Source organism: Vigna umbellata, chromosome 1 (assembly GCF_029865625.1).
Source record: "Vigna umbellata cultivar VRB3 chromosome 1, Vumbellata_1.0, whole genome shotgun sequence".
Taxonomy (NCBI): Eukaryota; Viridiplantae; Streptophyta; class Magnoliopsida; order Fabales; family Fabaceae; genus Vigna; species Vigna umbellata.
In genome coordinates this window covers 107,986,182-108,013,772 of record NC_142165.1, presented here as the reverse complement: position 1 = coordinate 108,013,772, position 27,591 = coordinate 107,986,182, and the positions used below count along the sequence as shown (strand labels likewise).

The window sequence follows — 27,591 nt, the reverse complement described above, 5'->3', positions numbered from 1 at the left end:
GGTGACATTATTTCTACGCATTTACTGATATAATAAAAAAGAAAAATTATGTAATTAGTTTTTTTAGAAATATTTATGATTGAGAAGATTTTCATTTTTTTTTAATTATTTTTGTTTTAACCAAAAGTGCAGATCATTAATTGAATTTTACACTATGATATATATATATATATATAGATATATATATATATATATATATATATATATATATAGATATATATATATATATATATATATATATATATATATATATATATATATATATATATATATATATACCAAACCGTTTCAATTGAAAAAAAATATTTTGACAACACTTCGTAAATTACTCATATTTCACAATTATTTTTCTAATAAAATATTAATTTATATTTCAGAAAAATAAGAGTAATCGAGAAGATGAATGTCATTAAAAAAATAATTATTGGTTAATATGATTATAAAAGTTATTGTTTTCAAAATACGAGTATGTCAAATTTATTGTTCATTATAATATAAGAAAAGAATATATTAATAAATTTATTTTATTATTGTTTTTTTTTGTTGAAAATTATATTTAAAATTAGTTTCTTATTTTTTGATATTTTTAATTTTTAATTTATATTTATTTTGACATAAGAAAAAAAGATATTGACAAAATTTATTTTATTTTGTTGAAAAATGTTTTAAAAAGTTAATTTTTTAATTATTTTATATTTTTAATTTTTTATTTATATTTATTTTGTTGTCACATAAAACTTATTTTATTTATTTATTTTCTAAATATTTATTTATTTAGTTTTATTTTTTAGCATATTGCATGAAATTTATTTTACTTTTTTATCTATTTATATTATTTTTATACTAATTTGTTTATAAAAAAATTATTCTTAATTTTATATTTTATAACTTTAAATTAATTGGTCATTTAATATATTACTAAAGAATAACTTATTTTTTATAATATTTTTATATTTTTCATTTTATCTTTTTATGATTTACAATTATTTGATCGTTAATAAAATTCTATTTAGAAATATATATTTTATTTTTAATTCAAATAATAATAATTTTCTAAATATTTTAATAAAAATTATTTTATAGTTTTCTAAAATTTTGATACTATTTAAAAAAATAAAAAGACAGAATGTGTTAGTAATTCATGCTTATAAATAAAGTAGTCTATACTTATATATAAAGATATTGCTCTTGATAATTGCTTATTAACTATTTTTTTTTTGTACATATTTCATCAAGGATTTTATGATTATTAATATAAATCATTTTATTAATTATATTATCTTTAAATTTTTCAACTATATTTTTATAATTAATTTTTAAGAATATATTTTTTATAAATTTAATAACATTTTATTTTAATAATTATTATAATAATTATTTTTTATTTTTTTTATAATCACAATATAAAAGTGGACAACAATTAGAGCTGTCAAAATGGGTCACAACCCGCGAGCTAACCCGGCCCACCATGGGTTTGACCCGGGTTGGGTTAGAAAAAATTGTATTTTTTTTATGCGGGTCAAATTTCAACCCGGCTCGTTTAAGCCCAGCTCATGCGGATTGAACCCGTGGTGGGCCGGGTTGGCCCACCAACCCACTTACCTAATTTTATTTTATTAAAATTTAATTTTAATTTTATAAAAAAATATTTATTATTTTGTTTTTGCTTGAAAAAATTATTTAAGTTTCTTATTTTCAAAATTAATTAAACACCCATGTTGAGAGTCAAATTTAAAAGTGAAATTTGTTTAGATTTGTATTATAGAAAATTTGTAATTTCTTTTTATTTTAAAAAAAATGTAATTAAGTGAGCCAGTGAGCCAACTCGTTTATCCACCAACCTGTGGTGGGTCGAGCCGGGTTCGAATTTTTCTGACTCGCTAATAAATGAGTCGGGTTGAGTTGGCTCACTAAGTGACTAACCCGTAATGGGCCGGGTTGGGTCAGGACGGGTGGCTCGTTTTGACCGCTGTAACAACAATACATACATGCAGATATTTTTCTACTATTTATAATCAATGATCACAAATTTAAAAAATGTAATACAAGTGAAACTGTTCTTAAGACAATTTTACAGCACTCGATAATTGATTTCTTATATAAAATTTATTAACCTTTGAAAGTAATTGAAAGAAATAATTGATTTAAAACCAAAAATACGTGAATAATTTGAAATATTTTTTATTGGGTTTTTTCATTTTGTAGTTTAGTATTAGAATACAATTTTTCACAATTGTTCACAATTATTTTAGCCGACATGGTTAGGCTTATTTTTTTCACCATTATTTATTAAGATTATTTTCTCATGAATGTTGATTAAAAAATTCTCATAATTAACATCACTAAAAAAATTAATTAATAATTTAAATAATGATTTTTCTAATAACATTATAAAAAATAGGCTTAAATGCTTACTTCGTGAGGTGAATTTTTGCTTATTAACCGATTTTAAAAATGACATTGGGTCTTTATGTTATGAAAAATGTAGCGGTGTTGCTCCCTCCACCACCACACATGCTTCTTCCACCTCCTCAAAATTTTTTAATTTCAATTTTATCCTTAAGTTAAAACTTTTTTACTTTTACCATTTAAATTTTTTTAATTAATTTAAAAACTCTAGCTGCATCTAACCCATATCTATTTCTCTCTTTCCCATTTCTGTTTCACTTCCTTTATTTCTTTTTTTCATTTGAGCAAGAAGTTTTTTACCTAAAGAAAGAGGAAATATGTATGTACATATATGGAGAGTGTAAACTATTAGGTACAATGAGACATTAATGGAAAGAGAGTGATTAGTTAAAATGGAGAAGATTGGTTTGAATGTACAAACAATAGTAATGGAAGAAAGGAGGAAGAGATGTTAACCGCAGCGAATGGAAAAAGTTAAACCTAAAATCATCATTTTGAATTCTGGTCCGTACAACATGGACACTATTTAAATCATCGGTAAATGACCATTTTCCTCTATTCTTGTCCCGAAGATGAAAGATTCGTAAATTAACATTCTCTCCCTCCATTGGCTATAATAGCACGCTTTTTAAGCATGTTTATGGGATTTGTTCCCTTTTCCTTGTTTGGAGTTTTCTTGGAAAAAAAAGAGAAAGAAGTAATTAAGTATAATATAATTAAAGTAAAAAAAGAAGACAGTAATATGAGAAGGAGAAGGGGTAGGGTTCATGAAAGAAAGAAGATATGAGAAAAAGAGAAACCGAAATGGAGGAGAAACGGAAGATAGTGGAATCCATGAGAGATGAGTGGGAGTGTAGCTGCCCAAAAAAATAAATGAGTAGAAAATAAGATTTTTAAATTAATTAAAAAATTCTAGATGGTAAAAGTAAAATGATTTTAACCCAAGGATAAAATTGAAATCAAAAGAACTCGAGGAGGTGAAGGAAGCATGGTGTGGTGGTGGAGGGAGCAAGGTGTGGTGGTGGAGGGAGCAACACCCAAAATGTATGAATAAGGTCATGTTCGTAAGTTGACAGCAACAACGTTAAGTCCATGCTGATGTGGGCGTACTTTTTTTCTTTCCTCTTCTGCTGTCCAACCTTTTCTCTCTTGTTGACTTTTTTCTTTGATGATTTGTTGAACTTGTTATTTCTTTGTGGATCTTATTTATATATTTTTCATAACATAAGGACCTTATGTTTTCATTTTTAAAATCAGGTAGAAATTCACCTCTATTAACTAACCTGAGGCGAAATAAGCATTTAAGCTTTTAAGTAATAAAAACAATGATAGAAACATAATTCAAAGGGACGTTAAAAAAAACTGTAAATTTCAATAAAAAGAAACTATGTTAACATTGACTAGAAACAGTTTTGGTTGAAAAAATTGTGATAATTGATAATCTAAAAATAACTCTGACTTATGCCAAGTAAAAAATAATATTCAGAATAATAATAATGAATATGTAATTTATTATTTTAATAATATAATAAAAAAACCTTGACTAACATTTTATCACATTAATTAAATATCACTGATGAATATGTAATTTATATTAGTCAACATAATAACTTGGCATTCAAAAAAAAGATGTCAATCTAACATTAACTAAAAATTAAAATTTTTTGATGTCAAAAAACATATTTTTGAACATGAAATATTAAAATATTAATGACCCTTTTTAACTGAAAAATTAGGTATGATATTAAGAAGATAGTTTGAAATAAGAGTCATAATAAATACAACACACAGGAAAATATAAGACCGTTTAGCAAACTTTAAAAATATATAAGCTGGACCTAAAATTACAAATTTAACTATCTAAATTTAAATTGGACCGTCACGGGTTATAGTCACGGTCAAGTAAATCGATCCAATTGACTGGATCAGCTATAAATACAAACATACTATATTATTTTTACTTTATTTAAACACTCTGCTTGGTTTGGTTTCATTTTGCGATATCACCTCTTTTCGGTTGTGCTAGGGTTTTATTTGTCTCCGCAAAAGAAAACTAGGGTTTGTGTGTGAGGTAGGAATGGGCAGGTATCGAAGCCGGAGCAGAAGCTATAGTCCTCGGCGACGCAGCAGAACCCCGCCGCCACCTCCGTCACGTGGTCGCAAGCGCCATGTCGACGAACGCTACGGTGACAGCAGGTCATACAGGGACCGCCGCTCACCTCTTCCTTCTGGTTTACTCGTTCGCAATCTTCCCCTCGATGCCAGGTCCTTTTCTTGCAATCTTAATGTTTTTTTTTTTCAACTTATTCGTTACTCCCACTACATACCCCTTATTTAATGGCTCTTTATGTATCAAATTCATCCATATCTATAATTCTTAATCTATAATCGTAATATATAAATCTAATACCAAATGTCTGTATACACATTGTTTGGCATGATTCACATTGATTGAACATTTTAATTTCACTTTATCTTTAAGAACGTGAATTTTTAGATTGGGTGTCCAGAAAGGAAATTGTACACTTCCCACTGGTGAAAAGATATTCATCGGGTTCTTTTTCTGGTAAATTTTTTTATATGAAAGTCATTTATGATACAGGGAGGGGAAAATCGCGGATTTCATAACTATTTCATAACCGTATGTTACAATTATACAATCAAAGTTTGAAAGTCAGGGATTCCAGAAATTGAACTGAAGTTTTATTGTTTGTGTTGCAGGCCTGAGGATCTTAGGATCCCTTTTGAGCGCTATGGTCCTGTGAAGGATGTTTATCTACCAAAAAATTACTACACTGGGTATTTTTGCTTTACCATAAAATATAATCTGCTTTTGCTTGGCTTGTTACTCAATTGTTTGATACACATTTCTTTATCAGGGTATGTTTGGATGGGCTTTTCCATTAGCTCCTCACACGAGGGATAAATAAGAAAATAATTGAAATTAACTATTCTATTGGCTAAAATCTGCTTGTGCATGAGTTAATTTGTAGAAGCTCTCGTATAGATTCTTTTATCTTTATTCTTAGCTTATGCCTGAGTTAAATTTTGCTTATGTAGTGGTCAAATTCATTCCTTTTCTTCTTATTTTACTTTCCTAGAATGGCTTATGTAGATAATTTTCCAATAGACCTGTAAATTTTTGCATTGTTTTTGAAACATTGATGTTCAATTGGACTTTGCAGTGAACCACGGGGCTTTGGATTTGTGAAATATCGATATGGTGAAGATGCAGCTGAGGCAAAACAACATCTTAATCACACTATCATTGGTGGACGTGAAATAAGAATTGTTTTTGCTGAGGAAAACAGGAAAACTCCTCAAGAAATGCGTCTTAGTTCTCGAGGAAGGTGTGGCCACATTTTGATTTGCTAATTTATTTCACTGTTGTAATTGTGAAAATATTTTTCAATGGACTTCTTTATAATGTTTATTAACATTTATTTTTGTGTTTCTGTTGTAAGTTCTCGACATGGGGGTGGTAGAAGGAGAAATAGATCTAGATCCCCACAACGCCGACATCGATGTTAGTTTAACTACTCATCTCTATTCCATTTTCGTAATGTGATAATTATCACATTATATTTTTTATGTGTAACCTTTTTACTTGAGCTCTTTCTTGTTTTCTTATGTTATTAAACCTCTTAATTTTGCAGCCTATTCTCGGTCTCCATCACCTGCTAGGGATGATTCAAGGTATGGGTTTTTGCCAATAACAGTCTTATTTTCATTTTATTTTTTTTATTGAGCAGCCTTGTAATTTTGGGATATTTTTCGTGAACTACTATCTAGTTTCACTAAAATGATGGTGGTGCTACCTTTTATGGTATTTGGGGGTACTGAAACAGTATTTATAGGAGTTTAGAAATACTTACATTTTCTAAACTGTGACTTGTGACTGTTTTCATTTGAGCTGCATTATGACAGTTTTCTAATAATCACAAAGGAACAATATATTAATGAGATGTCTGATTGCGTTATGGTCCGAGTTGCTCAGCAGAGCTTTAGGTGGTGAAAGTGAATTGCTGTTTTGTCACGAATGTAAATAAACCAACGAAGAAGAGTTTTGCTGGCTGATTTTTTACTTATTTGAAACCCTTCATGTTTCTGCTGCCACTCAGTCTTTTGGAAGTTGGAACTGTGATATTCTTACTGACCTGAAACCGTTTCTGGTTTTGAGTAATTAACTGTCTTTAACATACACCCAATATTTCTCTTTGTCCTGGATACGTTCTTTATTATTAATAGTTTTGGTTGCAAGGCCTCTACTTTATGTTGTTTACGTTGCACAATGGAGTGAAACTAATGTCTTTTAGTTAGAGTAATTGATGTATTTCATTTGTTTGGGTGTTTGTTTGCAAGTTTCAATGTTGCCCTCGATCTTATTGAAATTATCTTAGCAGAACAGTTACTGAGTTCGTTATTAGGTTTGTTTTCTAATTTAACAGTATGTCTTGGTGTTCTGTTAGTGTCTACTGTTTCCTTCAGCTAGAGTATAATTTCCAGGTTTACTTACAATTAGAACGGCTCCCAGTCATTTGACGTTGACAACGCTCCTTTAATGTGTTTAAATGAATTGAATGATATCTGCTTATGGTCTTCTTTATGCAGATAATAAAGTGAAATGGAAGACTTTAAAGATGGATTAATAAAGATTAACGAGTAAAGAGGCTTAAAGAGATGCGCTACTTTGCTTATGTATCTATCAAAGTCTCCATAAGAAATATCAATATCAAATTTGCCTTATTGTGCCAGTTGCATGGGCTTTCCCTACTTTGTGGTATTTGGTTTGTGCCTGAAGGAATGGTTAAAACTAGTACTTCTTTCGATTCCCTTGTATAAATTTTCTGTAAGGAAGATTATATAGTTTAATGTCTTGTTTTGCGTATACTATCCAGTTAAGAAAGAATATAAAGCTTATAGTTGGCCAAAGAAAATCACATCCTCAAAGAATGGAAGCCAAAGTTTATACAGGTAGATGTATGGTGACATTGTGCAAGAAAGATAGTTGTGATTTTAGAAAGTTGGAACAAAGAGAGCTATGAAGTTACCAGATGCTGATCTTGCAGTACATCATAACTTTCAGTGTTTGGATCCAAGTGTTATATATTTGTCCAGAAACTTTGGAAAGGTACAGGTAAAGGTCATATTTTGGCTAATTAGATTTTGAAGAGGAAGTATTAGTTCTCTCATAAAACAATAAAATTTTGGTTTTCATTCCTAACTCTCAGTGTTGGGATCCAAGTGTCATATTTGTCCAGAAACTATTGGAGGTAGGTAAAGGTCATATTTTGGCTAATTAGATTTTGAAGGGAAGAGAGTACTACTTCTCTTATGAAGTAAAAATTGAAATTATGGTTTGAGTGATGTTGTGATTAATTTTATGTATTCTGGTGTAGTTTCCATTGGTTTGTGAAATGTTTTTTGATGGTAATTATTTTTCACGTGTAATATATGTAGTTGTGTTCTTTTGGCCACATTTTTATTACCTATTTTCTATGACTAAGATTCCATAATACTGTGTTGACTTGACATATAGGGATGACAGAGGTAGGGATGATTATTATTCTCCAGAGCGATCAAGATCTTATTCTAGGTCTCTCTCCCCTAGTGGTGGGAAGGACTACAGGAAGTCCCCTCGGGAGAACGGTCGGAGTCCTGGTGACAAGAAGGCTCAGACGCCTAGCAGATCCCAGAGCCCTAGGGGTAATGATCGCAGTCCTTCAAGGTCTCGTTCACGGTCATACAGGTATGAATATGAAGAGTATATTATTGATTGAATTTGACCTAATTGCAAATTTAATCTAAGGAAATTTCTTTTAATTGAAATATGTTCATTTATTGAAGAAATAATTTTGGAAATGCAATCTTGTATAAATGAGGCTCCTAGCTCTAAAGTTGGATTTACCTTTTATTCATCCTTGCTTTTGATTTTGGAATCGAGCTCAGTTTTGAGATTTTAAGTACTTAATCATAAAACATTAGAGGCGACACAAAATAAGGAAGGCCATTATCTCCTTCCGACGCTCTATACTTGTCATTCACCTGTTAAGTTTACTGTTAGTATATCTGTAATTAGTATATCGTGTCAGGATATTTTACATAAACTGTTCATCGATAAGTTTTTTGTTTTAACAAATGATAACTTTTGCAACGACTTGGATTTGTAATTTATTTCTCGTTGAAATTCGAGTACAATGCTTTACTAGTTTTTTCTCTTTCTGCAGTCCACGCTGATTTGCCATCAATCGGATTGTTGAAGGTGGTATACTCCGTCTTCCTGTGACTACATACTGTAGCTAAAACTGTGACATTTTGAAGGATGCAATTGTAGCTAAGACTGTGATGTTAATATTTAGTAGTCTGTAGGCGATAACCCATCAGAATTAGTTTTTGATTTGGTTTGTCATTATGGATGACTCGGATTAGACTGTCTTAAGTTTCAATATTTTCGGATACTTATTCATGAACCTTTTCTATATTTATAATATGTTTGGTTCATTTTTTATAACTTCAAATTATTTCTAAGCTACAAATTTAAATTAAGTAGTTTCGGCTTAAAATTTTTATTAATTTTAAGAACTTGTGTATGTTTGAGGTGTTTTTGAAAGAAAACGAATAGAATTTCGATAAAAATGTTAATTTGAAACTTGTTAATCTTTTTACGCTTAGATTTTATTGTTAACGGTTATCAACTTAAGATAGGACTACATCACCCACGCTATATTTTTTGCAACCAAAATATCCATTCCAAGTTTCGTAATCAATTAGAGAACAATTTTCTTCCCCTTTCAGTTTAGGTTAAGGTTTCCTCCTACTCTACTGTACATCTGTACATGGCAATATCAATTCACTGAGTCAACTTTCCTTAGTTTTTTTAAGATTTATATTAAGTAATAGTGATTGTGTTAAAGATTTTTAAAGCAGTTTCAATAATCAATTTAATTTAAACATGGTTTAAGGCCTAGCAAAATTAGTTAGATTGATGTTTTATTTATTGTCTTATTTAGTCATGATAATTTACTTAGTTGTTACAACATACTAAATACTCACAGTACCTTAGAAAAATATAAAAATAAAAGGAGAGCAAAGAATATGGATACTGAATCATAAAATTTACCTTCAAACACATGTATCAAAATATATTATTGCAGAGAACTATTACAAGCAATTAGTTAACACTTCACTGACTATATATCTCGTATATAAATATCTACAGCACTTTGTTTTTTTTTTATATATTTTATTTATATTAGTAGTATACCTCATTCATATTATCTCTATAATAAGTTTAAATTTGACAACTTTGCGACTATTTTATCTTTATATTTTGCAATTTCTTCAATTAGTTTTACCTTATAAATTCATTTTATTCTGGTAGACCTTTTGTTGAGAGGTAATCTGATTTTTTTTTCTCAACTCCTCCATTGTTGTTTTCTATTTTTGTTTCTTAATAGTTTGTTCAAAACATATTGACTTTGTCTCTAAGGCTCCATCTTTATTCATTGCATAGTCAACAAAATATGTAAAATCTCTAAAACTACAAGGTTATTGTTTATTTTTCCAAGTTTGTGGTTGAATCATACTTATTTCTACACAATCAAACAGCAGTAGTTGATTTTAAATAATTTCTACACAATTATTGTATTGCATATCAAAATAATTGGTATAGACACTATCTCTTTGAGTTGTAGAATCATTCTAAGCCTTGTTAAATTCCACACCAAAAGGATATGCAAAATAATAATAAAAAACATAAAAAGAGTTTTTTCCATATTATAATACCTCACAAACTAGTGCACACACATATAGATTCCCAGTCAAAATAACTCAAGACACCAATAAGTAGAATTCACTCACAATAACAAAAGAAGAAAAGAAAAAAAAAACAAGAGAACAAATATTGAATATAAAATTTTATATTTCAAACACATGTACCACACAATACATTACTATTTGTAAAACTATTACTTAACACCTTACAAACTATCTCACTAATATATAACATTATCTACAACATTAATAATTAATGATATATTATTATATAATTTTACACTAAATTTATTTATTTTTTAATTATAACATTATCTACAATATATAATTTTTTTAATTATAATTTTAGTAAGACAAATACTTATCTACCTTTGTTCAAGTAGTGCAACAAAATGAAATGGATATTTGTTTGAACAAAGCTTATATGATTTTATATAAAGCAATAATGGAGTGAGATGAACAAAATATTTTGCTAATTTTACCGATACATGTGAGTACATACCAACCAAACTAGGAAAAAAGTCTATGGGTGTCAATCAGAATTGATTAATGATTCAGTTAAGCTAAATAAAGATTTAACAGAATTGGATCGTAATTATACTTATTATTATGATTAGAAGCCCATAAAATTATAAATATAAGTCAATTAACAACATAAATTATTAGATGATCAAATATTGAACTAACTTAAACAATAAAATATCTTTAACATGTACATTTGATTGATTAAAATATCTGAAAAAAAAAAGAAATAAAAATACTGATTTAAGTGAACATTTAATTTTATATATTTGAAACACTAACTTTAACATATTGATTTCAATTAATAAGTTTGTTTAACCTTGTTAAGAATAACTTAATTATATGATATGATAGTTTTTTTTTTCTTACTTTTAATTTATTGGAACACTTAATTGAATTTAACATAAAAAAACAAAAGAAGGGATATTCAATTTAGAGCAAAGTAACATGGTAATGTAAAAAAATACATTAAATTTTGGCAGAAGAAGTTGGTGTAGAAGGTACAAACTTTTTGATATGTTTAATGTAGTTAAGTAGGTGAGTGGAGTGAAGTTTATTGTTACATAGCTAAACTTACCCAAGGTCAACATTTAGCCAGTCAACCTTCACTGGAGAAACTTTTCATTATACCAACCTATTTTATTGAGTTAAATATATTTTTAACAGATAAATTTGGATACAAAAATTTTAATATCATATTTTGCTGGCTTCACCTATTGTATGATAATTCAAAATCTGTATCATTTAAATCTTGATAATGAAAACGTAAAATTTAGATCATAATTTAAATTAATATTGTAAATATATTATTCTTTTAACATGTTAATAATGATCTTTTTGGCATTTAAATTGAAAATTAAAAATAATAGAAAAATATTATTTATTAAGATAATACGAAAAATTCACAAAATTCAGATTAAAAAAAAGCTAACTGCAAATAGAAAATAGAAAAATTAAATCCACAAATTTATAAATAAGAAAAGAGATGGAATTTGTGGTTCCTTAATGGTAGGAGCATTATGAAAGAAGAGAAATGTAGGAGAAGGAGTGTAGAATAGACAGGGCATTGTGATTGCCAACCCAACCCAACGAAGGAAGAGAGGAATTGGGAGAGAGAAACAAAGAAAAGAACAACTTAGGATGCTGTCTATCCAATAAATCTATCCATTTGTGATTTTTGGTGTGACGTGGTCCAATCGCACACATAACTCCTCACTCCTAACTCCAAACTCAATTAAACAAATTATATTACAGACACCTCTTCCACTTTTCTTCTTCGTTCAATCTCACACGAACCATGCTTCTCTGCTCCTTTATTTCACTTCATCTTTCTCTCTCTCTCAGCCACTCGTTCACACACGTCTTCTTTCTCTCTCTCTCTCCTTCTTCTTCCTACAGATGTCAAATATAATAATATGATATTTCCATTCATTCATCCATCCCCCACAATCTGTCATTGTTAGTGCCGGCTTTCTGCCTCTTTCTATTCTATAAAGATTCTTCCTTTGCATTCCATTCTCTTCACTTTTCCTTTCTGCTCACCATGGATCTCTACGCGCTCTCTTCCTACCCTTCTTTTCTAACCCGAACCCCGCCTTCTGATTCTCGTACTTCACTTCCTCTTCCTTCTCACTCACAACGGGGCCTCCATTTCCCTCCTCACTCTCAACACGCCCACAGGCTCACCCAGGTTACCGTTTATCCATGCAATGCCTCTTCCTCCTTCTTTCATACCATCTTTTTTCGTTTTTTATGATTGCTGAATAAAAGGGTATGTGTATGTTGTGTTATTTGTGTAGACGAAGAAAAGATCAAGCGGGGTTTATGCATCAATGTCAGAGAGTGGGGAGTATTATTCCCAGAGACCGCCAACTCCTCTTCTCGACACCATAAACTATCCAGTTCATATGAAAAATCTTTCTACAAAGGTACACTGACTGAAAGCTGTATCTCAATTCTGTGCTGCGTGTTTTGTTTTAAAAAAAATTTGCTATTTTATTGTTGTTTAAAGCTGTAAAAATATCATGGTTTGAGAAAAAGGGGATGTTGATTGATGCAGGAACTGAAGCAACTGGCGGATGAACTGCGTTCTGATGTTATTTTCAGTGTTTCTAGAACTGGGGGGCATTTGGGCTCAAGCCTTGGTGTGGTGGAACTCACTGTTGCCCTCCACTATGTCTTCAATGCCCCTAAGGATAAGATATTGTGGGACGTTGGTCACCAGGTTGGTTATCAACTTCCTTGGTGCCTTTTCTTTACTTTGGGGATGGATGTTATTTACTTGTTCTAAATTGGACAACCTTGTGTGAATTTGCAGTCTTACCCACATAAAATACTCACTGGTAGGAGGGACAAGATGCATACCATGAGACAGACAAATGGGTTATCTGGGTTCACCAAGCGTTCTGAGAGTGAATATGATTGTTTTGGCACTGGTCACAGCTCAACCACTATTTCAGCGGGACTTGGTACTTCTTCTGTCTGTTCTCTGAGTTTCAACTAAAAAAATTAGTTTAATAGAATATGACTGACAATAAGTTTATTGATTTTTTTAGTAGTTATCCCGGAAGTCATACTTATTATGATTTTTAATTGGTTGACAGTGCAAAGATTTTCATGTTGACAATGTGTAGAAATTAAACTTATAAAATGTTATATGAATGGACAAATTAGATGGTGGCACTAGTTTGTTTTTCGTGTTTAACAATGGGATTTTGTGATTTGTCTTTAACTTTTGAAGTTTTATTGAACCAATAGGAATGGCTGTTGGGAGAGATCTGAAGGGAAGAAAGAATAACGTGGTTGCTGTTATTGGTGATGGTGCCATGACAGCAGGGCAAGCATATGAAGCCATGAACAATGCTGGATATCTTGATTCTGACATGATTGTTATTCTTAACGACAACAAACAGGTCTCTTTGCCCACTGCTACTCTTGATGGACCCATTCCACCTGTAGGAGCCTTGAGCAGTGCTCTCAGTAGATTACAATCAAATAGGCCTCTAAGAGAATTGAGAGAGGTCGCCAAGGTGGGTAATACAACTTCATTATTTTATGATTTACAGCAACATAGTATACTCAGACTGAACATTGACAAAATGATGTTGGTAGGGTGTTACTAAACGAATTGGCGGTCCTATGCATGAATTGGCTGCAAAAGTTGACGAGTATGCTCGTGGCATGATCAGTGGTTCTGGATCAACACTCTTTGAAGAGCTTGGACTCTACTATATTGGACCTGTTGATGGTCATAACATAGATGATCTTGTTTCCATTCTTAATGAAGTGAAAAGTACCAAAACAACTGGTCCTGTACTGATCCATGTTATCACTGAAAAAGGCCGCGGATACCCATACGCAGAAAAGGCAGCAGACAAGTACCATGGTAAAGCAAGAATCACTAAATTTATCACATTTTAGTTATTCAAAATTAGAGCGCACCTATTACCTTTAGCATTTACTGCCATCACTGCCGTATAAAGCATAATCAACAATCTGAAAGAAAGAATTTTGTTTTAGTGATCGATTGGCTTTGACTTGTTGTATTCCTCATGGATATGTGTGACTTGGTTTTGGTTTTTGCAGGAGTTACCAAGTTTGACCCACCAACTGGGAAGCAATTCAAATCCAAGGCTACAACTCAGTCTTACACCACATACTTTGCAGAGGCCTTGATTGCAGAAGCCGAAGCTGACAAAGACGTTGTTGCAATCCATGCTGCTATGGGAGGTGGAACTGGAATGAATATCTTCCATCGCCGTTTCCCATCCAGATGCTTTGACGTGGGGATAGCAGAACAGCATGCTGTTACATTTGCTGCGGGTTTGGCTTGTGAAGGTCTTAAGCCTTTCTGTGCGATTTACTCATCATTCTTGCAGAGGGCATATGACCAGGTAGGATAACGGCTCCTCTCCCTACACATGAAAAATGATCTGCTATATGATTAGTTAAATTACGAGGCAGTGTGTTTTAGTGTGAAGACATGATCAGTAACCATCGTAACATTAACTTCAAATCAGTGCTCAAACGTATGTGTTCAATGTCCATTCCGCAGGTGGTGCATGATGTTGACTTACAGAAGCTGCCTGTAAGATTTGCAATGGACAGAGCTGGATTGGTTGGAGCAGATGGTCCCACACACTGTGGTTCCTTTGATGTCACTTTTATGGCATGCCTCCCTAACATGGTGGTCATGGCTCCTTCTGACGAAGCCGAACTTTTCCACATGGTTGCCACTGCAGCAGCCATCGATGACCGGCCCAGTTGTTTCCGATACCCAAGGGGAAATGGCATTGGTGCTGAACTACCAACCGGAAATAAAGGAACTCCTCTTGAGGTAGAGTTAGAACTTTATCCCCATACATTATCCTCATAGAGAGCGTTAGGAAAACATTTGCAAATCCATTTGATGTTTTTGTTATGATATTGTATCAGATTGGGAAAGGAAGGATACTGATAGAAGGGGAAAGAGTGGCTCTTTTGGGCTATGGATCGGCTGTTCAAAACTGTTTGGCTGCAGCTTCTTTAGTGGAACGTCATGGCTTGCGCTTAACAGTTGCTGATGCACGCTTCTGTAAGCCACTGGATTGTTCACTGATTCGCAGCCTGGCAAAATCACACGAGGTTTTGATCACAGTAGAAGAAGGATCTATTGGAGGATTTGGTTCTCACGTTGCTCAGTTCCTGGCCCTTGATGGCCTTCTGGATGGAAAATTGAAGGTATGAAACCAAGCAAGTGTTTTCATTCCAAACTATAGCTACTAGCATTTTCTGCAAAGCTTTTACTAGTTGCCCTAAACTCATGAGCTTTGCATGGCACCTATGCAGTGGAGGCCAATAGTCCTTCCGGATCGCTATATTGACCATGGATCACCTGCTGACCAATTGTTTTCGGCCGGTCTTACACCATCTCACATAGCAGCAACAGTGTTCAATATACTTGGACAAACAAGAGAAGCACTAGAGGTCACCTCATAAAACAAATTTTTCACTTCATACAATGTACAGAGTATAACACAACATGATTCACCTTGTTTAACATGAAAAATATGTGTAATATTGTGAAAATTTTAAGTGAATATCGCAGGTTGTCATCAATGATCAATAATACTATAATATCTACCCAACCACCTCTTTGTGTTCCACGTCTTCTTCTCGTTTACATTTTAAAAGTATGCTCAGTACAGTAAGACAATTAATTACAAAGGAGAAAAATCTCGAACTTTTCTGTGATATAGTGCAAGAGAAAAAAGCCTTTCGGACATGTTCCAAACTGAATTTCAAATCTGTGCCGAAGATGAAGGGAGCAATCATTGCCATTTTGCTGAGGAAATTGGTCCATACAGCTTCATTTGTCATCGATTCTAGAAATGTCTACCAGAGTAAAATCTGCTAAAATTATTCACATGTGATTTTTAGCGAAACTTGTGTTTTTGTCCCGAACAATGTTCTGTGAGAAACATTTATGATCTATATTTGATATTTCAACAAAAGCAAAGACGAAGTATAAAATATAATGTGTTGGTTTTGTAAAATTTAAGGACTGCCGGCATAACATGTAATGAAATTTAGATGATGTTGAATAATATTTAAAAAAAAAGCGAGGCATTAGATTAGAAGGTGCATGCTTAAAACTAAATATAAAAAGCAGAAGGTAAGTAAGTAGATCCCGCACTATCAGTAAAATAATTGATCATGCCATGTGGTTCACAAAACGCACTTTGAATGTGCGGTGCTTAGCCCTTATCGGAGTTTGGTGCAAATTTGATGCGACTTTTCAGGTTAACAGGAAGCACGGCTAAAAGTTTGCTTGCGTAGATTAAGCATTTGAGAAGGACAAGCCATAAAATGGATCACATGTGTGCCAATCCTTAACTGCCAACAACTTCAAGATAAAAAGCTACTTCTCTCAGTAAACAAATCAAGTTTTTCTTTTTCAAGATAATGTCTTGGTTTCAGTTCGGTGAATGAATAAAAAATTAGGAGAATTCTGCCGTCAAAGGATGATCGTACAAATACAACAACACATCAAAGAATAAGGAATGAAATTCTTGAATAACCCCTTTTACATTAGTGCACATGCATGTGGATTCTCATCACTCAATATCATCGTGGCTTCGGTCTCTATGCAACAATCATTTTCGAGCGCGAACTGATACATTACGACAAGTTGTTTATCAGATTCATGTGATTCGTCTTTTGCCTCTTCTTCATCCTCGTTACGCACAATCTCCACTCTCTTTCCCGTTTTCTTCTTAAGTTTTTTCTTTACTTTAATTGGATCAATCCGACCTGTTACCACCACCAGGTTTTTGTTCGTGTTGGTGATGAACTTTTCGACTCCTAACAAAATCATAGTTATATAGTAATAATATAAGAAATTAAATAAATGAAGAGACAGAACATGATGTACCTTTACACTTGATCATGGTTTTGGCAACGATTCTTTCACACTCGTTGCAGTACATCGAGACCTTGTATTCTACTGTTATTAGTTTCTTTTTGTTCTTGCCCATGGAATTCACTGTGTAACACTACGGTGCAAATAGAAAATGAAAAGGACTTTGGGAATTATTTTATTTTGCGTTGGACTAGTGAGTTACGACGCTTGATAATTTACTGTGATCATTGTTTCGGACTGAGATTTTAAAGTTGTAGCACGTTACCCAAAAAAATATTATTGTTTTTTCTTTATGTTTAATGGTTCTGTAATTTTTTAAAATAATTATCATAAAAAGCAATAACTTATCTTATTGGCAAAAAAATTATTATTTAAGATGAAACGCCTCTAAATATAATCGCAATTTCACAAACATAAAACCATTGCATAAAGATAAGTTTATTATTTGTAATCGAATTGAATGATATTTTGGGCATTTTTCATTTTTTAAAAATTAATTTACATATTTTGTGGATTTTTCATTTTTTAAAATTCAAAGTTTCATTTATTTATAGAATTAAATTTATATATGTTCAATGTTTTATATATAGTCTTTAAAATAACTATTAAAAAAAATAATAGTTTTATGAGAACGGAGACTTAGACCTGGGTATATATTGATCCTAACCAATGAATATTCTTCCGTTTATATTGTTTTTTTTTTCAGTTTAAGTTTCAATTCAGAACCGAAATCGAACGATTAATAATTATTAAACCAATCATAATCGTGACAATTTAGGGATTTGCAAAGTCATTTAGAACTAAACCAATCAAAGAAAACCAAATAACTGAATTATTTTTAAAAATAGTTCCAATTTGAATATCTCTAATATCTTATTGAACTTCAACTTCTGAGATCAAATTACATTTACATCCTTAATAAAATCAAAATAAATAAAATGATAAATAAAGTGTTGACGTTACAGCACTATTAGTGGCATTGCTTTGTAAGATGCTTCGATGTGAATTGTGATATAAGAAGTGTCGGCAAATCCTAATATGCCTTATAGTACATATGAGAATAGATAATCATGCACTATTTCTTTCATATCTTCAAAATATTATCACCATGATTCTTGGTGTAACCAAGACTTTTTTGTAACAGTGATTTGTAAGGTTAGAGTGATCAATTGTTGCATAATTTCCATTTTTTTTTTGTTTTGTATTTTTATCAGTAATAGAAAGTGATAAACAACATGATACGATTATATGTGCAATTTTGTAATATCAACATTTTTTTAAAATATTTTTAACTCGCATTCAATACGTTCTAAGTAATTGTTTGAATCCATAAGAAAAAAAATATTTTAACTGGCGAATCTCTTTGGAGGAGACTCTTAAACTGAAATGCCTAAGATTTGCAACCACATGCATCAATAGTGTTGAGATTTAATATGTGCACACTTCTTTGAGTATAATATATATATATTTGTTTTTTTCATAATTCTGCATTATTAATTGAATAATTGTCATGATAGTATAATAAAGAAATTTTTTTAAAATTTATGAAACAACAACTCGATCTTATTATACCTTGTTTATATGTTTTAAGATATAGTAACAGATATTACAGTCAAAATACTTTTTCATATATTTATTTTAAGGATTCTAACATGATTTTTAGTTTCTGTTATAAAATTCTTTTAAAGTTCTTAATATTTGATCTCTAAGGAGTGTAAAATATAGTTATCAAATATACTCCAACACTCAAGTCAATATTATAATAATTCAGTTAGTATAGTAAAATCTTAAATTTATAATAAACAAAATCACTTAATTTCTTACCTCGTATTTATAGATTTTAAAATAAACTTATGATTAATATAGACTTAATCATGACCCAATACGAGATAACATCATTTACCTAAAAACTTGATTATAGGTGATACTTAGCATTTTTAAGTGTTAATTATCATTCAGTTATACCTTGTGTTTGATGGAAGAATAATTAGATTTGAGTCTTGGTGTGTTATTGTCCTATAATTCACTCGGTCAATAGCTGACTAGACGGTTATACAATATACTATAAATTAAAAAACTATTGAAGACCAAAAGTATTGAGACTTGTAAAAGGATAGAAATATTATTGAAGTGTGGAAGAATGACTTGAAACCCACCATCAATTTGGAATAAAGCCAATGGCAACAATTTTGAGTTTGACAAGAAATGACACGAATGGAGACACCTTTGAGAAAAAAGATCTTGAAGAAATTAATACCATAAATAAATAGAAAAGGATGATTCTTAAAAAACATTATAAATTAAAACAGAAGAAGAGACAAGTTTTGTATGAAGAAGAAATGAATAGCAGTGTGGAGATAATTGAGGATAGCGGAGATTCTGAAGAGAAGGATGTGTGGTTTACTGTGAGCATAGGTATGAGTAGAGATAAGGAGGATGATGCAGAGTCATGTAACTGTGACACAACTTATTCTTCTTCACAAGAAGAAGAAGAAGAAGAAGAAGAAGAAGAAGTTGGAGCATTAGAAGATGAGGGTGAAAGAAGGATATTTGGTGAGAATGAATTGGAAGATAGAGTATTTTGGGAGACCTGCTTGGCAATTGGGTATCCATGAATCCCAAATAATTAATAAGGTATCATCAATATTTGCTTTTCATCCATATTTTTCAGATATGTACCCAATACAACTTTCTAAGATCTTCTTCGCTGTCATAAGTCTTTATATCATATCAAAATCATAAATCTATCACCATTTAATCATCCCACATAATATCATAATTGTTACCATTTTTTTTTTTAAATTAAGCGCGCGTATATATATATATATATATATATATATATATATATATATATATATATATATATATATATATATATATATATATATATATATGCCTGTTCTGTGTTATTGTTGCAGAATAAATTTACTTTGCTTGAGAAAAAGTTGTACATATTGGTGTTTTATTTAATTAAAGGGGAAGTTTTCTTCGACGTTTTTTTTTAAATATTTTATGAAACATAATTATGTTTGGGTGTGCTTTTTTCTTTTTATAGAACATGAGTTTCTACTAGATTTAAATCATTTTATTTTTATTTCTTTCCAAATTATTAATTATGGCTTTGTTTATTTACGTCTATGAGATCGAGCAGCGCAGTTGGACAAAATTTAGTAAAAAATAGAATTTAAATTATGATTTCTTTTATTCACTGACGTGGGATCCAAGTACCACGGCTGGGATTGAATTAACTAAAAAAGTTGAATTAATAAAATTTAAATAAGTTAAATTAAATTTGAGTACAAAATTAACTAGTTCAACCTTCATTTAAGTACTCAAACTCAATTCAACCTAACCCAATACATTATTCCTTTCGTATAAATATTGTGATACGTTATTTTTTATTTTTAATAAATCAAATTCAAACTAAATTAAATTTTAGTTAGATCAAATCAACATTGTTGTATATTTATTAACAAGAAGATGAATAAAATTAATGTTGTTAAAATGAGTTTGAACTCACAAATCAATCTAACTCACATGAGTTTGGAATGGGTTGAATTTTTAAAAATGAAGTTTTAATATAGACTAATTTTGAATCTAATCTACTTAAAATTCGATTCACTCGAGTTGAATACATGGTCAGCATATACCTATTTTTTTCTAAGTTGTATTACAAAAATAAAAACCTTAATTCTCACTTTCTCTGAATTAATTTGAAGAAATGCACACGAACTAATTTAATTAGAAGCAGTGCAACAATGATCTATGCTAGGTAGTAATTTGTTTTATTTTTTGTGCTTGGATTGTATGAAGAGTTTAAGATGATTTTAGATATTATTTGAATTGTATTATATTTTTTATTATTTTTGCATCGAGAGAAGTTTAAAATCACTTGATTTAGATTTATATCAGAAAAAATTTATTATTATTTTTATTGAATAATTTTTTTTTTAATTAAGACTGAATCAACTTGTTTAACTTATCATTCCTTGGTGGATCAGACGAGATTTGAATTTCTAATAAGTGAGATGAGTTGAATTGGTTCACTAAATGGTTAACTCGTTATTAATTGGGTGGATCAGGATGATCTGTTTTGACAATACTAAATAAAATATAGGATAAAAAATATTAAAAAAATATGCTATGGAATATTCTTTAATAAAAAAATTTCAATAATATATATTTAAGAGCATTTTCATGTAATAACAGGTTTTAATTTATTTTTTTCACTTTCATTGTCTAATTTAATAAGGGTGAGATAGTTCTTTACAATAGTCTCGGAATAAACGGTTTAATAAATCACACAAATTTAAGTTATAATCAAACCGTAACAATCAAATATATTAACCAGTGTTCAAAGTATTATTTTAACTATAAAAACTTGTTCGAAAATGTTTTAATAAAGACACAAATGAATCTATGCAATTATTTTTTATAATTGTTATTAATTATTACCAAATTTGTAAGTAGTGTTTGAATTATTTCTACAACAGAACAAATGTAAAAGTATCTTGAACCATCATAGCATATCATTTTTTATCAAGTTTCAAAAGCAAACGATATTAAATATTTGCACCGAAGATAATAAAAAGATAAAGCAAAGTAAAAAATGTAACCAATCCAGATCTGTAAATCATCTTGAAAAATTTAGAAAACGACGAAGAACACACAAGTATAATGCATAATCAAACTTATGGAAATTATAGAAAATAGTGGAAGTACAAACTCTTAGAATATATATATATATATATAACCTCCCCTGTTAACATCTCTTTATATATGAAAAAACTCATTAATGATATGGATCGGGTATCTAACTTATATAGATGTAATAACAACAATATAAAGTGTATACTATAGACTAAATTCATATCTATATATATTATTCACTCTTATGATAATAAAAAAATATTATTATTAAAAGAACATATTAAATTTACAAAAAGAAATATATTCATAAAAACTAATTAATATTAAAATGTGTACTAAAATAATTTGCTTAGTTGTTGTTTTGTACAGCCTTTATATTTCTTGTTACATTATTTTCTCTCCTTTTCTTTTTCTGTCTCAAAAGAACGTAGAAAAAAGTTATTTGACATTCACAATCATTTGACACAAACGTAGGAAAAAACTATCATTAAAAAAAAACTTTTATATCTTTAAAAGGAAACGAAGGAAGTGTAAAGTATGGTCAAATGAGAGTAAATTCTTTTGGGATGTCTGAATACCATTTTCCAATAGAAAATTCATTTACAAGACGATTGGGTTTGGTTGAAAAGATCAGTTATCCAATATTGGGAAAAAGGAACATATGAAGAAGCCTTTTGCCATTTTACCTTCGTTTAGGCCTTCCGCTATGTGTACGTATAGTTGGAATCAAATCTACTTCAATACGAAGAAAATATTCGAACACCAAGAACATACTTATCTTGCATAGAGAGAAAATACAAGTTCAAAACATGTTGAATACCTCAGCTTGCATTAGTTTCTTTCTGAGTTAATGTACTACAATATCATAACATACTTTTACATTTCTTAAAAATATAAAATTATAATAATCTAACTGCAACACTTACTTGTTCGTTCCACATTCTCATTTCCTTTTGGGATTCCATCTGTCTCATCTGTCATATAATTTCTTTGCTTCCTCCAACAGCTTACTCTAACATGACTGCAATTAAAAACAATATAATAATCTGCAAAACGGTAGTATATAACACAATTTCACGTAAACCAAGTGGTCATTATTTATCGAAACCTCGATCATCAATCTGGAGGAAAATAATAAAGAAGGTATCTCAGAGAGAAAATGGTGGAGATAATTGAGATTGAAAGTTTGTTTAATTATGCAATGAAAGGGCAATGGAGAGAAGTGTTAGAAGCGTACAAGAACAACCCTAGAGCACTGGAAGCGAAAGTCACAAAAGCAGAAGACACTGTGTTACACATAGCCGTGTATGTGGATCAAACCAATTTCTTGACGACCCTTCTTGACAACGTTAACCAAAATGTTTCTCTTGCTATCCTCAACATACCAAATTCAAAGGGAAACACTCCTTTGCATCTGGCGGCAGAGCTTGGGAATGTGGACATTTGCAACACCATAGCCAAAAGATACCCCAACCTCATTTTCTGTCAAAATTTTGAAGGTGAGACCCCTCTTTACTTGGCAGCAATTCACGGTTCCAAAGATGCATTTTTCTGTCTCCATGCTCACCTACAAAACAAACATGATTACTCGCCATGTATTAAGACCAACGGGGACACAATTCTTCACTCTACCATCTCCAATGAATACTTCGGTTAGTGTCACTCTCCTATATATGCTGCAATATATTTCCTGCTAAAATTGTATCAGATTTAATGTATTTCGTTGATGTACTTAGTTTCATGTATTTTGTAGGTTTGGCACTTCAGATAATTCGATTGTATCCAAATCTTGCTGATGCTGTCAACCAGGATGGATATTCTCCTCTTCATATTCTTGCTATGAAGCCTAATTGTTTCCGAAGCAGCACATGGATGGAGTTCATGGATCGTGTGATCTATAATTGTAATACTTCTACCAACTTCCTAGTTTTGCAACATTGTTGATGTTTTACCTGCATTGTTGAATGATTTTGGTTTAACTAATTTTTTATTGGTTTAAGTTCGAATCGAGTTTATTTATTGTTCTGAGAAACGGCTATGGCAGGTTTGCTTGTTGATGAGCTGAAGGAAGAGACAGAAGAGGACCAAAGTAGTAAGACAGGGGACACACAGATTTTGTATCCAACGAACTACGAAACATGCTTCAGCTTCTTATATTTGTTTAAGAATGCTGCAAAAGTTATAAGTGCGTTATCCCTTTTTCATATACTTTCAGTTTTCTTTACCCATTTCATCTACACATGACCATCCTATATCTTTCGATCTTACGTTACAGCAATAGGCAGAAAGGATAGTAAAGCTGGAACTGATGATGATAATGATGAAGAGAATCTGCAAAGATCAACCAATACCAAATTTGGTAAAAATCATTATTTCTCCTTGATTGGTAAAAACCATGATGTTAATGCATTCATTAGACATTCTATGTTTTGCACAGTGCAAGAAGGAGCACAGAAAGAAAAGAAACTACACCGATTTCCTCAAAATTGGGAAGTGTTAATCCGATTTCTAATCATTATGATGAAGGCCATTCTAATACTTTTTGGTGTGGGTAAGTAAGTACATACATGTAGATCACCACATATAATTTATATGTACTCTGCTAAATTAAACGTGTAACAGGATCATCTTGGATAGACAAAATCCAAAGAAGGAAGGAGAAACACATGTGGGCTAAGAAAGTGATGGATGAATTGATTGAGAGAGCTTCTTTGTACAAGTATGACTACACTGAAAACAATTCCCTTGTTCTTCGGCGTGACAGTGATATTGAAAACAAAGATAATGAGAAGAAAAAAGGAATTGCAGAGAAAAGGAAAAGGGTATCACCAATTTTAATTGCTGCAAAGATGGGAGTGAACGAAATGATAGAAAAGATCCTAGATACCTTCCCTGTGGCCATCCATGATGTTGATTCTGAAAACAAGAATGTCGTTCTTTTAGCCATAGAGAACAGACAACCTCGTGTGTACAAGATGCTCACAAAGAGGAATCTGGTAAAGGAAAGTGCATTTCGTCACATAGACAACCAAGGTAACAGTGCATTACACCTTGCTGCGACGTATAAGGAACATAGGCCTTGGCGTGTCCCTGGTGCTGCCATGCAGATGCAGTGGGAATATAAGTGGTACAAGGTACACCTTCTTCCTTTCAATCCTTATAATTTTAGAATGTCAACAGATGTTAGTACCATGATAGAGAGAAAGTAACTGTCTGTAATAGATGTTGACTTTTAAGAATTCTTATGTGGCATTTCAGCTTGTTAAGAATTCTATGCCACCAAATTTCTACGCACGTTACAACAACAAGGGACAAACGGCTAAACAGGTTTTCATCAACAGTCACGAAATGCTTGTGAAAGAGGGAAGGAAATGGCTGTCGAAAACCTCAGACTCATGCACACTAGTTGCAGCACTTGTTGCAACGGTTGCGTTCACAACCTCAACAGCAATACCAGGGGGTGCGAATGATGATACTGGTGAGCCAGTGTTGAATGGACAACCAGGTTTCAAGGTGTTTGCTTTGGCATCACTAGTGGCACTGTGTTCCTCGGTGACAGCCCTTGTTTTGTTTCTTTCGATACTGACATCTCGGTTCCAAGAAAAGGATGTTGCGATGCACTTGCCCAAAAAGCTTCTCCTGGGAATGACTTCTCTCTGGACATCTATAGCATCAATATTGGTTTCGTTCTGTGCAGGACACTACTTTATCATTGAAGATGGAATGAAATCTTCAGTTTATCTCATCTATGGTATCACATGTTTGCCAGTATCATTTTTTGTGTTGGTTCAACTCCCTCTTTACTTGGATCTCACGTTGGGCATATTTCGGAAGGTTCCTCAACGCGTTTATAAGGTCTTTTCTCATTAATTGTTTTTCTTATTTCCACTTCTTTTGTTACTCTTAGGAATCCCTGTTTTGTTTCGACTTTTTATTCACCTTTTCATTTCTTTTTTATTAAAAAATGAAAAAGATGAATATCACAAAAAGGGGCATTCCGAGAATCGAACTCGGGACCTCTCGCACCCAAAGCGAGAATCATACCACTAGACCAAATGCCCACTACTGATTATTATTAATGTTTATAATATATGATAAGTTACATAATTATCTATAATGTGATTTTGATTCCACGAGTCTTTTATGTTTTAACATAATATATAATTTTTGTTTCTGCTTATCATAAAAGGTTTTAAACACAATCTGTCCATTTTGAATTATAAAAAAATCATCTTAGTAATTGATGCAAAATGAATGGTTGTAAAGATGAAGTACCATTAATAGTTAGTATTTTCAACAAGTCAGCTTTGTTTGTAATATGTTTTTGAGAAAAATTAGGAGTGGTAAAAAAAATGGGTTGGAACATAGCAGCTTGTCATAGTCAATACAGCTGGGGATTCTTAACCAAACTTTGAAGAAAATGAAATTACCTGTCAACTTGTCAGTTCTTAGTAGCTTTTAATATAACTAATTAATTAATGTTTCTAATTAGATAGATGAAGAGATTTATAAATTAAATTATTTCTCTATAAATAATGATTAAAATTTAATTTGTAGTTGTTTATGATTTAAATTGTTATTTTATCACGTGTTTGCATTAATTAAACAATACAATATCAATATGGTAATCATTTAAGTTATGATTTTATTTTAGTTATAAATTTTAATATTTTACACGTAAAACATACAAATGAAAGAAAAATGTTGGCAGATTAGGCTGAAAAATTCAATATTATTTTATTTATCCATATTAATATAGGATTGATATATAAATCTAACAAAGGATGGCAAATTAGTTCTGACTTGCCAAAGAAAGACTAGATCAGACAAACCCACCATTAAACAATAAGTCATCAATTATAATCCATATCCGTGAACTGGCACACTGGCATGTCATTTTTTTCATTTTTAATTTTATTTAAAGCATATTTAATAATATAAATATTTTCTAAACTTTTAATTGATTATTTAATATTTTTAATTAAATAAATTAAAATAATTTTTATATTTATATATTAAGTTACGTTATTGAAACTTAATATATAAATATCGATGATTTAAATTAATAGTATTATATATTTATACTTTTACAAAAATATAATAAAGAAAATTTAAGCTTTTTAATTATTTTTTTAATTTTTAATTTAATAAAAAAAACGAAACGGGTCAACAAACTAAAAAGAGACTGACCCCTAATTTGATAATTAGACAGACTGGACGAAACTGACTGAGACTAGTTTGCGAAGCACAACTCATTTTATACCCTTACATCTAAAGTGTCTTCTAAAAAAAGGTTTATTTAAATATATTATTTATTATATTATCACATATTTAAATAAGTAAATTGTTTATGTTTTATTAATTTGTTCTATAGATTAGAAACAAAATTTATTGGATTAAATATTTTTCTTTCTCAAACTATTAAAAAAAATTATATTTCATCTTTAAACTAAACTATGCATTTATTTCATCTCAAAATTTTATCAAAGTCATATAAAATATTAGGTTTAATGTCTCCGTAGGTCCCTATTTTGGTCATGAATTTCAAATAGGTCCTGTTCATTTTCGGCGTATCAATTGAGTCCTTTTTTTTGTAAAATTGAATCAATCACATGCCTGCCGTTAATTTGGACAAACGACCGTTACAATAATCAGACGTGGCATTTAAAACGATTTTTGTATTAAATAATTCAGTTTTGGGTAAGGGCAAAGTCGGAAATTCGAAAAAATTAAAGGGCAACTGAGATTGGGGAAAGAATTTGAGGGTTTTTTTTTTTCTGAAATAGAGACATTCACCTCTGCCACCCACGACTACGCCTCAACCTTCTCCCAACCGG

General features: G+C 30.9%; 4 protein-coding genes and 1 non-coding gene across 6 annotated transcripts; 3 read left to right on the top strand and 2 right to left on the bottom strand.

Annotated features, from left to right (window-relative positions):
• Window positions 1-4,367: 4,367 nt before the first annotated feature.
• On the top strand, window positions 4,368-8,920 carry SCL28 (SC35-like splicing factor 28). 2 transcript variants are annotated; one of them, XM_047297547.2, is made up of 7 exons: window positions 4,369-4,674; window positions 5,131-5,208; window positions 5,595-5,759; window positions 5,874-5,935; window positions 6,066-6,105; window positions 7,949-8,158; window positions 8,637-8,920. In XM_047297547.2, the coding sequence occupies exons 1-7, from the start codon at window positions 4,487-4,489 to the stop codon at window positions 8,644-8,646; spliced, it is 753 nt and encodes a 250-aa protein (XP_047153503.1). In that variant the 5' UTR covers window positions 4,369-4,486; the 3' UTR covers window positions 8,647-8,920. The 2 variants fall into 2 exon arrangements, with proteins under 2 accessions (XP_087961622.1, XP_047153503.1); XM_088105496.1 differs by lacking the exons at window positions 7,949-8,158; window positions 8,637-8,920 and adding an exon at window positions 7,021-7,546 and having other exon boundaries at window positions 4,368-4,674.
• Window positions 8,921-11,982: 3,062 nt separating this feature from the next.
• LOC124825000 (putative 1-deoxy-D-xylulose-5-phosphate synthase, chloroplastic) lies at window positions 11,983-15,833 on the top strand. Its single transcript, XM_047297537.2, has 10 exons — window positions 11,983-12,394; window positions 12,504-12,632; window positions 12,764-12,928; window positions 13,022-13,172; window positions 13,462-13,733; window positions 13,816-14,089; window positions 14,290-14,597; window positions 14,759-15,040; window positions 15,139-15,423; window positions 15,532-15,833. Exons 1-10 carry the CDS (start codon window positions 12,248-12,250, stop codon window positions 15,679-15,681), a joined length of 2,163 nt encoding a protein of 720 aa, XP_047153493.1. The 5' UTR covers window positions 11,983-12,247; the 3' UTR covers window positions 15,682-15,833.
• Window positions 15,834-15,970: 137 nt separating this feature from the next.
• On the bottom strand, window positions 15,971-17,296 carry LOC124824948 (Heavy metal transport/detoxification superfamily protein). The gene is made up of 2 exons (XM_047297472.2): window positions 17,117-17,296; window positions 15,971-17,046 (listed from the first exon to the last, which is right to left on the bottom strand). The coding sequence occupies exons 1-2, from the start codon at window positions 17,217-17,219 to the stop codon at window positions 16,769-16,771; spliced, it is 381 nt and encodes a 126-aa protein (XP_047153428.1). The 5' UTR covers window positions 17,220-17,296; the 3' UTR covers window positions 15,971-16,768.
• Window positions 17,297-22,896: 5,600 nt separating this feature from the next.
• On the top strand, window positions 22,897-25,848 carry LOC124824845 (uncharacterized). Its single transcript, XM_088105495.1, has 7 exons — window positions 22,897-23,406; window positions 23,508-23,657; window positions 23,799-23,939; window positions 24,030-24,113; window positions 24,192-24,305; window positions 24,377-24,888; window positions 25,013-25,848. The coding sequence occupies exons 1-7, from the start codon at window positions 22,914-22,916 to the stop codon at window positions 25,622-25,624; spliced, it is 2,106 nt and encodes a 701-aa protein (XP_087961621.1). The 5' UTR covers window positions 22,897-22,913; the 3' UTR covers window positions 25,625-25,848.
• On the bottom strand, window positions 25,744-25,815 carry TRNAP-UGG (transfer RNA proline (anticodon UGG)). Its single transcript has one exon. It is a non-coding gene; the product is annotated as a tRNA-Pro (tRNA).
• Window positions 25,849-27,591: the final 1,743 nt, after the last annotated feature.

Excerpts from the sequence above, each read along its gene's own strand:
- LOC124824845 (XM_088105495.1), top strand. The coding sequence starts at position 22,914 with ATGGTGGAGATAATTGAGATTGAAAGTTTGTTTAATTATGCAATGAAA. Across the intron at positions 23,658-23,798 it reads GGATCGTGTGATCTATAATT|GTTTGCTTGTTGATGAGCTG; the intron begins GTAATACTTCTA and ends CGGCTATGGCAG. Across the intron at positions 24,306-24,376 it reads TCTAATACTTTTTGGTGTGG|GATCATCTTGGATAGACAAA; the intron begins GTAAGTAAGTAC and ends AACGTGTAACAG.
- LOC124825000 (XM_047297537.2), top strand. The coding sequence starts at position 12,248 with ATGGATCTCTACGCGCTCTCTTCCTACCCTTCTTTTCTAACCCGAACC. Across the intron at positions 12,929-13,021 it reads TGTGGGACGTTGGTCACCAG|TCTTACCCACATAAAATACT; the intron begins GTTGGTTATCAA and ends GTGAATTTGCAG. Across the intron at positions 15,424-15,531 it reads TTCTGGATGGAAAATTGAAG|TGGAGGCCAATAGTCCTTCC; the intron begins GTATGAAACCAA and ends GCACCTATGCAG.
- SCL28 (XM_047297547.2), top strand. The coding sequence starts at position 4,487 with ATGGGCAGGTATCGAAGCCGGAGCAGAAGCTATAGTCCTCGGCGACGC. Across the intron at positions 4,675-5,130 it reads AATCTTCCCCTCGATGCCAG|GCCTGAGGATCTTAGGATCC; the intron begins GTCCTTTTCTTG and ends TTTGTGTTGCAG. Across the intron at positions 5,936-6,065 it reads CCCACAACGCCGACATCGAT|CCTATTCTCGGTCTCCATCA; the intron begins GTTAGTTTAACT and ends TTAATTTTGCAG.
- LOC124824948 (XM_047297472.2), bottom strand. The coding sequence starts at position 17,219 with ATGGGCAAGAACAAAAAGAAACTAATAACAGTAGAATACAAGGTCTCG. Across the intron at positions 17,047-17,116 it reads AACCATGATCAAGTGTAAAG|GAGTCGAAAAGTTCATCACC; the intron begins GTACATCATGTT and ends TGATTTTGTTAG.